Consider the following 16,048-nt stretch of genomic DNA (forward strand, 5'->3'; position numbering starts at 1 on the left):
CAGCATATTAAAAAGCAGAGACATTACTTTGTCCTTGGAAGGAAAGTTATGACCAACCTAGGCAGCATATTAAAAAGCAGAGACATTACTTTGCCAACAAAGGTCCATCTAGTCAAGGCTATGGTTTTTCCAGTGGTCATGTATGGATGTGAGAGTTGGACCGTGAAGAAAGCTGAGCGCCGAAAAATTGATGCTTTTGAACAGTGGTGATGGAGAAGACTCTTGAGAGTCCCTTGGACTGCAAGGAGATCCAACCAGTCCATCCTAAAGGAGATCAGTCCTGGGTGTTCATTGGAAGGACTGATGCTGAAGCTGAAACTCCAGTACTTTGGCCACCTGATACAAAGAGCTGACTCAATGGAAAAGACCCTGATGGTGGGAGGGAGTGGAGGCAGGAGGAGGAGGAGGGGACGACAGAGGATGAGATGGGTGGATGGCATCACTGACTCGATGGGCATGAGTTTGAGTGAACTCCGGGAGTTGGTGATGGACAGGGAGGCCTGGCGTGCTGCCATTCATGGGGTCGCAGAGTCGGACACAACTGAGCCACTGAACTAAACTGAGCTGTGAAATTCATGTAAGATAGCATGATTTGAGCACATTAAGGTCAGTAATTGTTGGTGGCAGCTCCAGAATTTCTATGCAGGGCAGCTTACTGTCAGCAATCTGATTGAAAGTGGAATAAGAAGACTTATTTTAATAAGTCTTTTAATATTGTGATTTGTTTTCTTCAGAGCAATTTGCTGCTGTTGTTGTTCACTTGATAAATTATGTCCAACTCTTTGCGACCCCATGAACTGGAGCATGGCAGGCTACCCTGTGCTTTACTATCTCCCTGAGTTTGCTCAAACTCATGTCCATTGAATCAGTGATGCCATCTAGCCATCTCATCCTCTGTCACCCTCTTTTCTTCATTCCCTCAATCTTTTCCAGTGAGTTGGCCCTTCGCATCAGGTGGCCCAAGTATTGGAGCTTCAGCATCAGTCCTTGCTTTAATTTAGATTCCATTTTTTTTTTCCTTGTTCTTCTTCTGGGCTTCCCTAGTGGCTTAGATGGTAAAGAATCTGCCTGCAATGCAGGAGACCCGGGTTCAATCCCTGGGTCAGGACGTTCCTTTGGAGAAGGGAATGGCAACACATTCCAGTATTCTTGCCTGGAGAATTCCATGGACAGAGGAGCCTGGAGAGCTACAGTTCATGAGGTAGAAAATGGAAGGACACTACCAAGTGACTTCCACTTCACTTCATTTTTTTACTTTGATATCCCAGGGAAGGAACGGTGGATAGAACCTATGGATTAGTGAAGAATCCACTCCCATCAGGGCATACCAATGCCACCTATGATTATTAAAGAAAGGCTTACATTTAGAGAAAATAGGGTCTGGCATACACTCCTCTATGTTCAAGAGGACACGGGTACTAATATTTAAAACACAGAGGCCTGTACCACCTCTTCAGTTTTGCTAAAACTCACCCATCCATATTTATCTGATTTTTCCTTTAAACTCTAATTATTTGGTTTTAGTGAGTTCAACATTATCTTTATTCTATTTTCTTGTGCTCGTTTAATTCTAGCTCCTGAATTATAATCATTCATCAGGGCTTCTACATGGAACATGTAGGCTGCATGTCATGATTTTGGACAGCATGTCTATATGCAGCAGTTCTGTTTTTATATTAATATGCTATTTGCATTTAAAAATAGCATATTTTTATCTGATTTTATCTCTACCATTTATTGACTCTTTAATTCTTATTACTTTATATCTTATCTAATTTTACTTTTTATTTTCTTTTCCCTTATAAATTTCAGTCTACCCAAATATCTACCATTTTCAGTTTCACACAACGTTTCCTAGTCAGATATATTAAATTACTTGTGATTTTTAAAATAACTATCTAGAAATAATTAAGAACTAAAAATTGAGTACATATATAGCTTTTGTGCAGCATTCTAATTTTTCAAAGGTGACACCTTCACAGTTTAGCCCATTTCCTCCCAGAATAAAGATGAAATATAGTGATCTGTTTAATATTGATAAGCCTAAGTACTCATTCAGTCTTCATTTTAACTTATGTTAAGTGTCTCAGGTTCAAGGATATATTAAAAATGATAAGTTGACTAGACATGTTCATTAATATTTGCAGCCTAGTTTATAACTGTTTTGACAAAATGGAAACAAGTAATATTTAATGTTACTGAAGTCATATATGGTTTCTGTTATATACTTACTTAATTTACTTTCTTTGATCTGCATGCACAGTATGAAATCATAAAAGCAATAAACATCACCACACCAACACTGAGCAGGACGATTTCTACCAGGCCAAGGAGGTTTATTTTCCCAGTCACTTGATTTCTGAACATTTCCGCCTTCTCATCACCAATGGTACCAGTCTGTAATCAAGTTAATAAATAGTGTTATTTGAGTAGATTTGAGAGCAGAATACTCAAAACTCTCCACTTACATGTCACTTTTATTGAAACAGCACACGGATGTTAGTAATCTTTATCTGCAAAACAAGCCTGTCAGAATTCTCTTTGCATGTCAAAGAAGACAGTAAATGCCCAGGTAGAATATTTAGAGAGAGAGATATAATATTCCTCTCTTTAAACATGTTATCTAGTGTTATTGAATATACTGGTTTCATTGATCACTAGTCTTACTGAAATATTCTCCAGTTTCCCAAAGGTTGCTTCTTAGTGACTGGGGGAAATGGCAAAGCTCAATTGTTTCTATCCTCTAAAGGCTTATGCAATGCATTTCATAATTCTGTGGTTTGTCGGTTCCATGATTTATATTAAAAATATCTTGTCAGGCACTAGATAGACTGCCTACATCTACTCTAATTTGCCCATTATAAGCTTGGGTGGTTTTATTAGCACTACAAAGCTCATATTGAATTATTTGGAGTTTAATATTTTCATGACTCTTTCCTAACACATGCACTATGACAAGAAAAATTATCTAATAAATGCACTATGAAGTATTTTTATTTTTATTAAAGTTATACTTAAGTCTAACATAATCCTGATACTTCTGTATGACTTACTTTAAAAAATAATTAATTATATAATTAATAATATATAAACTCACTCATAGATACAATGGAAAGACAAGTTCAAATACTGTATGTATATATATATATTTAATTTTCAGATATCAAAAACTTTTTCTGTATATTAAGAAGCTTACTGTTTTTAGTGACTAATAGATAAAAATACTCACCTCATTAAGCCAAAGAATAGGCACAATATAGTTGTGCTTCAGATTCTTTAATGCTCTGTAATAAACATTGAAAATAAGTGTGAAAATATTTAGTAATATGCTATGCACATATGACAGATATTAGTAACTACTAGTGAAATTAAATGTTCAGAAATTAGTTGCTTTTATAACCTGGTTAAGTTACTTACTTTGTTTTTCCTGTAATGAAGCATTTAAATTTTAATATTTCTGTTTCTCAGACATCTTTCCTACATACAAATCTTTTTAATACAGATTTTAAAAAATATTTATTTATTTTTGGCTGCACTGGGTCTTCGTTGCCATGCATGGGCCTTCTCTAGCTGCGGCAAGCAGGGGCCACTCTGCAGTTGCTGTGCATATGGGCTTCTTATTGGAGTGGCTTCTCCTGTTGTGGAGCACAGGCTCCAGGAGCACAGGCTTCAGGAGTAGCTGCATACGGGCTCAGGAGTAGCTGCACATGGGCTCAGGAGTAGCTGCATACGGGCTCAGGAGTTGCTGCACATGGGCTCAGGAGTAGCTGCATACGGGCTCAGGAGTGGCGACTCGAGAGCGCCAGAGCGCAGGCTCGTTGTGGTGCACGGGGCTAGCTTCCCAGAGGCGTGTGGGATCTCCCTGTACCAGGGATCAAACCAGTGTCCCTTGCAGTGAAAGGTGGACTCTTAAGCACTGAACCACAGGAAAGCCATCTGATACAGGTTTTTTAATTAGAATGACCTTTTCTAATTATGTATTTTCCCTTTCAACTAATTATACCCAGGAAACTAAAATATGAATTCTGAAACTATTGTCATAAAAATATTTGGACAGTTAGCAAAGAGGGAAATACCAGAAATACTCATTCCAAAATATGGGTAAGTACAATTTCACTACACATTAGATGTAATTCTAAATTACAAATGACAGTTATAAGCATGTAATAATTATTTAATGACATTAAGCCAAACAGACGTTGAAATTTTATTTCCATCTCCTTTGATAGATATATCCACATCTTACAAGAAAATTTGAAAAATTGAAACGAAACTTGATTAAGAAACTCACTCAATTTTTTTTGCTGGCTTGACCAGTATGTTGATCTGCAGCCGTTTTGCAAACCGTAAAGTAAATCCAGTTATCTAAAATGAGAACAAACTAATTACCAACTTATTTTAAAAACATTCTTTTATAATATCCAGACCTTATTTTTGTTATGTATGAGCTTAAGGTGAAAGTGTACTACTTGAAACCTGTGAAATTTGTTGTTAATTGGACTTAATCAGACATATTGAATATTACATATGTAACTCTCCATAATTACATTTTATGAGCATATGCATGTGTGTATACAGATATATCCTTGCCCAAGCTAATGTCAAGGTTTAGTTAGATTTGTGATGTTTACTTGAATTGGTTTTGGGGAATTAGTAACAACAACAACAGTAGTGAAATCTAAAATTCATTTGACAAAATATATCCTGGAATTTAAATATGTACTCAGTCAGAATCCATGTATCATCAGTATAATGTTACTTCTGTCATCATTTAAACTAAAATATGACTACTAAAGTCCTGACATTTCATCTATCTGTTGAAAAGGGGAATATTAATATAAATGAAAAATAGAAACTGTTAAACTATAGGGAACTTAATAGATTTTTCTTGACACTAAGAAATATATTTGATCTTGCCTCAAGTGCATGTATACCCATAAAACATTTTTAATCCCTCATAATCTACAGGGTACCTTCATATAAGCAATATTTGCAGTTAAATATAAAGTACATTTGAAAGAGTAACATATAAAATCATTTTAATCCAAATAGAATGATTTTCATTATTCCTGACCTTTGCTGAAAAACTAAAATTATCTTGACATTTCATAAGCAACAACAGGAAGAAATCACTGTAATTTTCCTTGAAGTAAAAGTAAGTAATTTATTAAGAATGTAATACAATAAATGTGATTGATAATTTAATTTTTTCTTCATTTTTAAAAAACAAATCCGATCAATAAACTATTTGCTTACAGGTTCAACATCTAAGTACGTCCTATGTTCTTCTTCATTTGGACTTAAGCCTTCAATAGGTTCTGCAAGTTCAGGACTTCCATGTAGAAAATGAGGAAGTGAAATGTACACAGGTTTTCCTGAAAAAAAGTTTTAAGAGACAATTGGGATAAATCACTTTCCTCATTTCATATACCACTTAGAAAAGATTTCCTTGAAAACAAAGCTTTTAATTAAAAAAAAAGCAAATTTGGCTTTGAAATCTAATCAGGGGATGAGAGTGAGGGAAAATTATTGTATCTGATCACTTTTGAACAAAAATGAAATGTAAACTTATACATCATCCTACTGACTATTTAGTTAATGTGTGTTGTTCACGCCTTAGGTGTTCATTTTCAATATGTAAAGCTTAGCTACTGAACACAAAGTTACAACCATATACCTTCACGTTTCAGGCTGTAAAATGTCTTTGGACTGAGAATTTATTTAAAGAGGCTTTTCTTTCTTTATTCGCACCCACTCTAACATGAAGAAGGTAAGCAAAATAAGATAGACTCCAGATGCCATGTTTGAATCAATTTTTGTTTCAGAGACATCCTAAAATATACTTTTTTTTTTTTTTAACAGATTCTAGGGTAGAAGAAGAAAAATATCAGATGGACAAGTTGGGATGCTCAAAGTGTTCTGCAAACTATTTTCATTTTATCCTAAATCTAAAAGGAGCACAGCCATTCTGCACAGCAAAAGAAACAGTCAGAAATGAAAAGGTTAGCTGTAGGTGGGAGCAAATACTTCCAAAACACGTATCCCATGTGATTAACATCCAAAATATACATACAAGAATTCACGCAACTCAAAAAAATAAATAAACCAATTTAAAAATGAGCAAAAGACCTAAAGAGACATTTTCCAAGTAGCACGGGAAGTATCAATAAGCATGATTATACCTAATAAAAACTAAGTTCTGCTACACGAAAACAACTGTGACCCTGAAAGCAAGACAAACATCAAAACAAAAATATTCACCATCACTCTTACTTTCTGCCCTTACTGCTTTCTCACAGTATACTTCTGGTGGAAAGGAATCCTGGGTAAAGTTTACATTTTAAAGAATAACACAAATTATGCCAGGGATTGTGACATGAAGAACTTGTACTCACCTTCTTTGCATTTGCTGATGTCTAGCACACCATATAAGGTACAATTTTTTGAGATAATTTGCTCTGTGCAGAAACAGTGGTTGTCTGGATTTTCACTTGGAGATGCAAAAGCCAAGGATGGAAGAGTAAATCTATACACAGGGATTCCTTTCAGATTCATTTCAGCTGCAAACTCAGCATAGACAGACCTGAATACAGATAAGAAAGAGCTTCATTCTGGGACCCTGAACTTCATTGTGGAGATTCATTTTTTCTTATATTTAAATTTATATTATTGCTGCCTTAAATTAGAAAAATTAGATATAATCTTATTAGAACCCCTAATTTTTAGGGAAAACAAAAGCTTGCAAAATTTTAAGACACACTAGAACTTAATACTTGAGTATGAGCTATTTGTTTTCAAACACTTCTGAGAATAGTTTTTGCTTGTGAATTACCATGGAGTATTTACAGTTAAGGCATTCCTTACAGTTAGTTTCCTTTATAGGTTAAATATTTTCTAATCCCCAGATGACTATTTGAAGAAATGCTGTTCTCTTCAATTTTACAGATAAGGAAAAAGATTCAGAGGTATTATGCTTGCTCTACCAAACAGTGTTAAGAAACCAGGTGAGCATTCAAGGATACAGGTGTAGGCGCTAATGCTTGTGTGATAGCTACTGGGCCCCCGTCAATTTGAAAAGATGCTGTATTGTAAGTAGTGCACATGAAGATAGTATTGTGATTGTGGTATCCTCTTCTTTACAAAGACTGGGCATGCCTTTCTAGACTTGACTTTATCACTCTTACTGCTAATTTAGTAAAAGAATGAAAAAAGTAATTCTTAAAAATAACAAAAAAGAAACTGATTTGCATTATACACAACATCCTTCTACATCAAATTTTAAAGACTCACAAATACATTTTGTGTGTGTGTGTGTTGGTCACTCAGTTGTATCCAACCCTTTGCAACCCCATGGACTGTAGCCCACCAGGGTCCTCTGTCCATGGGATTCTCTAGGCAAGAATACTGGAGTGGTTTGCCATTACCTTCTTCAGGGCATAAATCATGAATTTCACATTGTATTTATTCTTAATAGATCAGGAAATACTTCCCTAAAGGTATTTTATTTTTCTCAAATAACATGGTTATTAAGCATAAGCTTCTTGGTCTGTGTTTTATCACTTAGAGAAGGAATTATGACTTGGAGAGATACATCATTGTCTTTCTCTTACCTGCAAATATCAGAGGAGAAAAATCGCAATATCCTTGTCTTCTCAACAAAAGGTGGAAATGAGGCTGCATCTGTTTAAAAACCAAACCAGTGGCAAGGGATTAGATGGAAACAGTGCGACTGAAACAAATCTAGAAATCTTGATTCCTGCATGGTTAAGAGAAATGTAATGCAAACTGTATATATAAAATTAAAATTCTCCAGTAACTACATTTTAAAGATGAAAAACCATGTATCAAGTATTTGTTGTTTAACCCCATATATCAAAAATACCATCATTTTAACATATAATATAAAAATTAACAAAAATCTGAAAATCCAGTGTTTACTTTATACTTACAGTATTTCAGTTTGTACTAGGCTGCATTTTAAGTGCTGCTGAATTGTGACATGTGGCTAGCAGCTACCGTATTCAATAAGACTGTATACTATACATAGTCCTTGGTATTCTGTTTCATATTAAATTTTCCCATTCTTTAAAAATAGATGAAAGTTTTTAAAAACGGCAAAATCACATTGTTAAAACTGTGATTTTATGTTTTCAAATCTCCCATCTATCAGTAGAGTAGCAATTTTTTAATCTTGAGATTCCTTTAAAACTCATTTTTGTAAATGTCCATACTTTTAATAGTGATCCATTCACCTACCCTTATGGCTGATCAATATTTTTTAAATCACTAAACAATTTCACACAAATGGTTGGAAAATGTACACATCAAACGAAAAAGAGCATCTTTTGAGCTTAGTAAATCTTTACTACAGTTGTGCTCCATAGTACACACTGGATATAACAAAAAATAGCTAGACACAAACAAAAGCCCAGGACCAGATGGCTTCACAGCTGAATTCTACCAAAAATTTAGAGAAGAGCTAACACCTATCTTACTCAAACTCTTCCAGAAAATTGCAGAAGAAGGTAAACTTCCAAACTCATTCTATGAGGCCACCATCACTCTAATTCCAAAACCAGACAAAGATGCCACAAAAAAAAGAAAACTACAGGCCAATATCACTGATGAACATAGATGCAAAAATCCTTAACAAAATTCTAGCAAACAGAATCCAACAACATATTAAAAAAATCATACACCATGACCAAGTGGGCTTTATCCCAGGAATGCAAGGATTCTTTAATATCTGCAAATCCATCAATGTAATACACCACATTAACAAATTGAAAGATAAAAACCATATGATTATCTCAATAGATGCAGAAAAAGCCTTTGACAAAATTCAACATCCATTTATGATTAAAACTCTTCAGAAAGCAGGAATAGAAGGAACATACCTCAACATAATAAAAGCTATATATGACAAACCCACAGCAAGCATTACCCTCAATGGTGAAAAATTGAAAGCATTTCCCCTAAAGTTAGGAACAAGACATGGGTGCCCACTCTCACCACTACTATTCAACATAGTTTTGGAAGTTTTGGCCACAGCAATCAGAGCAGAAAAAGAAGTAAAAGGAATCCAGATAGGAAAAGAAGAAGTGAAACTCTTGCTGTTTGCAGGTGACATGATCCTCTACATAGAAAACCCTAAAGACTACCAGAAAATTACTAGAGCTAATCAATGAATATAGTAAAGTTGCAGGATATAAAATGAACACACAGAAATCCCTTGCATTCCTATACAGTAACAATGAGAAAAACAGAAAGAGAAATTAAGGAATCAATACCATTCACCATTGCAACAAAAAGAATAAAATGCTTAGGAGTATATCTTCCTAAAGAAGCAAAAGACCTATACATAGAAAACTATAAAACACTGATGAAAGAAATCAAAGAGGATACAAACAGATGGAGAAATATGCCGTGTTCATGGATTGAAAGAATCAATATTGTCAAAATGGCTATACTACCCAAAGCAATCTATAGATTCAATGCAATCCCTATCAAGCTACCAACGGTATTTTTCACAGAACTAGAACAAATAATTTCACAATTTGTATGGAAATACAAAAAACCTCGAATAGCCAAAGCAATCTTGAGAAAGAAGAATGGAACTGGAGGAATCAACCTGCCTGACTTCAGACTCTACTACAAAGCCACAGTCATCAAGACAGTATGGTACTGGCACAAAGACAGAAATATAGATCAATGGAACAGAATAGAAAGCCCAGAGATGAATCCACAAACCTATGGACACCTTATCTTTGACAAAGGAGGCAAGGATATACAATGGAAAAAAGACAACCTCTTTAACAAGTGGTGCTGGGAAAACTGGTCAACCACTTGTAAAAGAATGAAACTAGAACACTTTCTAACACCATACACAAAATAAACTCAAAATGGATTAAAGATCTAAATGTAAGAACAGAAACTATAAAACTCCTAGAGGAGAACATAGGCAAAACACTCTCCGACATAAATCACAGCAAGATCCTCTATGACCCACCTCCCAGAATATTGGAAATAAAAGCAAAACTAAACAAATGGGACCTAATGAAACTTAAAAGCTTTTGCACAACAAAGGAAACTATAAGCAAGGTGAAAAGACAGCCCTCAGATTGGGAGAAAATAATAGAAAATGAAGCAACAAAGGATTAATCTCAAAAATATACAAGCAACTCCTGCAGTTCAACTCCAAAAAAATAAATGACCCAATCAAAAAATGGGCCAAAGGACTAAACAGACATTTCTTGAAAGAAGACATACAGATGGCTAACAAACACATGAAAAGATGCTCAACATCACTCATTATCAGAGAAATGCAAATCAAAACCACAATGAGGTACCATTACACACCAGTCAGGATATCTGATATCCAAAAGTCTAAAGCAATAAATGCTGGAGAGGGTGTGGAGAAAAGGGAATCCTCTTGCACTCTTGGTGGGAATGCAAACTAGTACAGCCACTATGGAGAACAGTGTGGAGATTCCTTAAAAAACTGGAAATAGAACTGCCATATGACCCGGTAATCCCACTCCTGGGCATACACACCGAGGAAACCAGATCTGAAAGAGACACGTGCACCCCAATGTTCATCGCAGCACTGTTTATAATAGCCAGGACATGGAAGCAACCTAGATGCCCATCAGCAGATGAATGGATAAGGAAGCAGTGGTACATATACACTATGGAATATTACTCAGCCATTAAAAAGAAGTCATTTGAATCAGTTCTCATGAGATGGATGAAACTGGAGCCCATTATACATAGTGAAGTAAGCCAGAAAGATAAAGACCATTACAGTATACTAACACATATATATGGAATTTAGAAAGATGGTTAATGATAACCCTATATGCAAAACAGAAAAAGAGACACAGATGTACAGAACAGACTTTTGGACTCTGTGGGAGAAGGCGAGGGTGGGATGTTTCAAGAGAACAGCATCGAAACATGTATATTATCAAGGGTGAAACAGATCACCAGCCCAGGTTGGATGCATGAGACAAGTGCTCGGGCCTGGTGCACTGGGAAGACCCAGAGGGAGTGGGTAGAGAGGGAGGTGGGGGGTGATCGGGATGGGGAATACATGTAAATCCATGGCTAATTCAAGTCAATGTATGACAAAAACCACTACAATATTGTAAAGTAATTAGCCTCCAACTAATAAAAATAAATGAAAAAAAAATAGCTAGACAATTCCTCCATTTGCTCCACAAATGAATATCACCAAACATGAGCCACCACTGAATGTATTTGTCCAAAACAGTAAGACCTATCCTTCAGTTATGACTACCGCACTGTTTTTCTGGTAACTTCACTGACCTTGTGGCTTTATTACATTTCACTTATATTTTTATGATAGGTGAAATATAACAGAGCATCTCAGTGAACCTGATAAGACATTGAGAGAATGGGATACTGAAGATTAAATTCCTCAAGTAGTTCCCTGAATGGGCCTTGCCTGCAACTGCTGTCCCAACACCTTAGCCATTAAAGGAAAAAAGTACATTGAAAATATTTAAAAATCATCTGAAATATCATCAAAGATTATGTTATAATGACACCAGTAACTACCAAGGGCCATGACCATAACATAGCTGATACTAGCAGGGCTCTCTTTTTTTAAAATACATTCAAATGTAAATAAATACTTTCATTTTATGTCTTTAAACTTAGTGAAGAAGGTAGAGGAAGTACTTCTAAATCATGATTTAAAAATCACCTTGGATCCATTGACATTTCATTAGTCTCTTTTTCTAGTACTGTGACCAAGAATCCCTTTCACAGGGCTTTCATCAGAGTCCCTGATCTGTCCAACCAACCTTTGCTCCTAGTTTGTTTTACTGTTATTTTCTTCTTAGATACTTTTAATTTCATGCCTGATGCTATGTATATGTTACAGTCATTAATGAATCCTCTTATTACTGTTTTAAAACTGGTCTATTTTTTGTTTTAGACTAAGATTTAAATATATTTTAAGCCCATAAACAATAGCTTACTATTTAGAAGTGCAGTATATTTCTTTCTTAAGGACTGAAGTGTATGCTTATGAAATTAAAGTTAGTGGTATTGGGACAGTTGACTATTTGCAGAAATGAACTACTTGGAAGGGATTTCTTCACCCATCACCATGACTCAAAGTGCTGTAAAGCAAATTCAGCAGTGGTTTTACAGGTTGTTGTTCTTTTTTTTTTTTTTTTTTTTAGCAGAGTGTAAACAAAATTAAATAACCTGTGAAACTCAGCAATACCTTTGTGAAAATGAACGTTCTCTATGCTTCCTTCTTATATTCTATCTTTTTATGTACTTTAACATTTTTTTCTTCATTGTGTTACATTCTTCTAAAGTATTGCCTTACCAACTTTACACACACAATATTCTGCTTCTGCTTCTTAGCAGCTGAAAGCTCATCTTTGATTTTAAATACCTAATGGTATTTTATTCCCATTACTTTAAAAAATTTTATTACTTAAACTAATAGGTGTATGTGTACTTTGCTTTTCTTTAAGAAGAATAAAAAACTGGATCTATCACACTCTGAATCTAAAGTCCTAGTACCTTCTTTCTTCCCAGTTCTATTTCACAGTGTTATTTTTGCATACATTTTTCATGGTTAGTACAGATGCAGCTGTGTCTTATTGTTGTTGTTTTCTTTTTCATTTTGATCATCTCATTCAAAATCTATATTCAGCCTTGAACTTCTCTGATTCTGCCTCATTATTGAAACCTCCACTTGGACACATGTTTTATTTTTGTATTTATCTAGATTTTTTAATTCTTTAGAATTTAAACCATTCAGTTCAGCTTTGTCCAGCTCTTTGTGACCCCATGGCCTGCAGCACGCCAGACTTCCCAGTGCGGGGAACTCCTGCATCACCAACTCCCAGAGCTTGCTCACACTTGTGTCCATCAAGTTGGTGATGCCATCCAACCATCTCGTCCTCGGCTGCCCACTTCTCCTGCCTTCAAACTTTCCCAGCATCAGGATCTTTTCTAAGGAGTCAGTTCTTTGCATCACATGGTCAAAGTACTGGAGTTTCATATTCATCAGTCCTTCCAATGAATATTCAGGACTGATTTCCTTTGGATGGACTGGTTTGATCTCCTTGCAATCCGTAGGACTCTCAAAAAGAGTCTACTCCGACACCACAGTTCAAAAGTATCAATTGCTTGGCACTCAACTTTCTTTATGGTCCAACTCTCACATCCATACATGACTAATGGAAAAACGATAGTTTTGGCTAGACGGACCTTTGTCGGCAAAGTAATGTCTCTGCTTTTTAATATGCTGTCTAGATTTGTCATAGCTTATATGGTATTTCCTAAACGTGCAAACAGTAACTACTACTGTAAAATTTTCTACCCCCTTACTTCTGTGGCCAGGAAGGAAGTTCACTTAAGTAAAGCTTTTACGAAGTAAACATTTCCCAAAGAATGCAGTAAAGGCTCATCTTCAGTGGTTAATCTTCAGAAATCCCATCACATTAGACATACATTTAATAAGCCCATATGTAAGTATAGAGACTCTGAATTATGTTGTGGGATACACGATAAGTAAATGGATATCCTCAACCCCCAGAACATTGTAGATATGATGGAGGATTTGTGGGAGAAAGAAGGTGGTTTCATTGTGATATTACCGCAAAGGGATCCTTCACCCATCACTTGGTACACTTACCTGTACCATTAATCATGTCACAATAACTTGACCAATAGAGGAGATTCCTTAGGAGTTAAAAAAAGAAAAAGAAAATGATCAATCTCATTTCAGAAGCACCTTCTCACATTATATTGTCTGTTATGAGTCAGTATTTCTGCAAAAATAATAACAGTTTATTAGACTAGATGTGACAGGTGCTAAGTTTAGGAAAATGTTCTAAGTCATTTGGTCTATGTATTGCTTGAAGCCGGCATCTTGCTGAGATAAAGGAAGTGCCTGATACCACTAGATAGTTAGATTATAAGAGAAAAGCTGCCAAAATTTGGTAGTTAGGAACAACTTGGAAAAGATAAAGTTCTGTAAAAAGAAAATTGAAAAACACATATTAGACATTTAGATGTCTACTTCAAGAAAGTTTTTTCTTTTGTTGTTCTAATGGGAGAAGTGGATTATTTCATATTATGTTGACGTGTCCAGCTGAGTAGGAGGAAGATACTAAATGGTTAACTGATATAACTCATAATGAGAGAGAAGAGTAGAATGTGGAGGAGGAAAGAGATGTTTGATTAATAGAGATTTAGAAACATGTAGAAAATCAATTTATATTTTTCTCTCAACTCTTGCATGAGCTGGCATTAAAGTAGGATGAAGTTTATTAATTTATATTCTGGTGTCTACATAAAATATATATGTGTGTGTATATTTATATATGGAAATAATGAAAACAACAGTAGTGATAGTTTCTCTGCATACTCAACCACTTTTTGGTGATGGAAAAATGGTTTTTTCACTCTTAACATACCATCCAGTAAGATGTCAAGGCAAGCTATGGCTTCTTTTTTAAACAGAATAAGCTGTCAGTCATGCTCAGTCAGTTAAGTTAACCTTATCATAATCTTAAATGAAAGTCTTACTCCAATTTGGAGTATTTAGTAGCTCTCCTCAAAAACTCTGTTAATATTGAAATGGAAGAAATTCTCACTTTCCTCAATATACAGAGATGTGATTTCCCTAAAATGAGAATTTAGAAGTGTTTGTTGTCCTCCATTAGAATTTTCAAAATGATTCATGACTATGAACTCTGTAGATGAAAAGTCTATGTGAGTGAGTATTTAACTTTTTTAGGCGATTTTTAGGTACAAACTCAATGTGAAGTAATGGTTACTTAATCATAAAAATATTCCATCTCTCTTGATTTTGATCACTTTATTCTTTGTCAAAAATTACTGATCTTAAAACTCTAATTTCAACTTTGAAAAGTTTTTTCCCCCTGATATTTATTGGGCTTCTTTGTATTTTAGACATATGACAGATTAGGTGTACTCCACATAAACAGGCAGGAACTTGGAAGAAGTAGGAAATCATGGCTATGTGAACATATCTCATTCTACTACTACTTCATAGGAGGTGTACACTTTATTTTCAGATTTAATATGTCAGTTTTGGAACAGGAAGTAGTAATTCCATTTTTTGCATTGATAATGGTTTAAAAGCTGAATTATCAATATAGAAAATTATTTCAGGAAAATTTTGAAGGGGCAAGTCATGAAAATGTTTGCATGGATTCATTAAACTTTCATCTTTATTGGTACATTTAATCATCTCCCTGGAATGAATGATGTTTTTTGACATGCTCAGTTAAAAAAGAAACAGTAAGATGTCTATATTCCTACTTACTAGATGATGAGTTGATATATTGATTATTCTCATTTGCATTTATGTCATTGTTGCATGTATGATGGTTATGCAGCAGAGATGGAAGTAGTTCCTTTAGATTTCTTTATGTAAGAGAACTTGTTCATAAAGGTGAACCCTCCAGTGGGGCTGAAACTCAGCAAAAATACATTAGTGTGACCAGTCATCACAACTAAAGGATTAATGCCTGGTAGACCTAGGGAGCTTCTAGGACTGAGATACAAGCAGCTCTGTTCCACACGTTGTCCCTGTGCCTTACCAGCTGGTAAATAAGTTCCTTGCCTGCCTCAGAGTATCCCAGTGACACACACTTTGCCTGGATACTTACTTTTTGCCTTTGTATGTGTCAATTATGGCAACTTTGCTTATGTCGTCCTTTCCATTGAAAACTTTGTAAACTCCATCTGCAGTATTATTGTACTGAAGAGATACAAGAAAAAATTACTTCTACAACAAACCATACTTTCCAAGTTATTAAATTTGTAATTAACTCTCAGTGGTTGTTCATAATTATTTTATATGATTTTAAATATATATGCAATAGTTTCAAAATTATTGGTCTTTAATATTTTAAAAACACAGAATACAAAAGGTGACTAAAAATAAATGCTAGATGCTGAGACAAAGTAATGTAACAAGTGCCAAAGCTGACATGATCCAATTCTAGCACTCTTTGTTTTATTTAAT

The 16,048-nt window shown here is 35.0% G+C and overlaps 1 protein-coding gene across 7 annotated transcripts in view; it reads right to left on the reverse strand.

Annotated features, from left to right (window-relative positions):
- LOC122438252 (platelet glycoprotein 4) overlaps nt 1-16,048 on the reverse strand; it is a 94,542-nt gene that overhangs the window by 6,781 nt on the left and 71,713 nt on the right. For all 7 annotated transcript variants that reach the window (XM_043462926.1, XM_043462923.1, XM_043462928.1 and 4 more), the window contains 8 exons: nt 15,690-15,781; nt 13,685-13,731; nt 7,611-7,680; nt 6,396-6,583; nt 5,257-5,375; nt 4,292-4,365; nt 3,230-3,284; nt 2,233-2,397 (listed from right to left, as the gene is read on the reverse strand). In XM_043462926.1, coding sequence (XP_043318861.1) covers nt 2,233-2,397; nt 3,230-3,284; nt 4,292-4,365; nt 5,257-5,375; nt 6,396-6,583; nt 7,611-7,680; nt 13,685-13,731; nt 15,690-15,781 — 810 coding nt within the window. The remainder of the gene's footprint in view (nt 1-2,232; nt 2,398-3,229; nt 3,285-4,291; nt 4,366-5,256; nt 5,376-6,395; nt 6,584-7,610; nt 7,681-13,684; nt 13,732-15,689; nt 15,782-16,048) is intronic.

Source organism: Cervus canadensis, chromosome 3, assembly GCF_019320065.1.
Source record: "Cervus canadensis isolate Bull #8, Minnesota chromosome 3, ASM1932006v1, whole genome shotgun sequence".
NCBI classification, from domain to species: domain Eukaryota; kingdom Metazoa; phylum Chordata; class Mammalia; order Artiodactyla; family Cervidae; genus Cervus; species Cervus canadensis.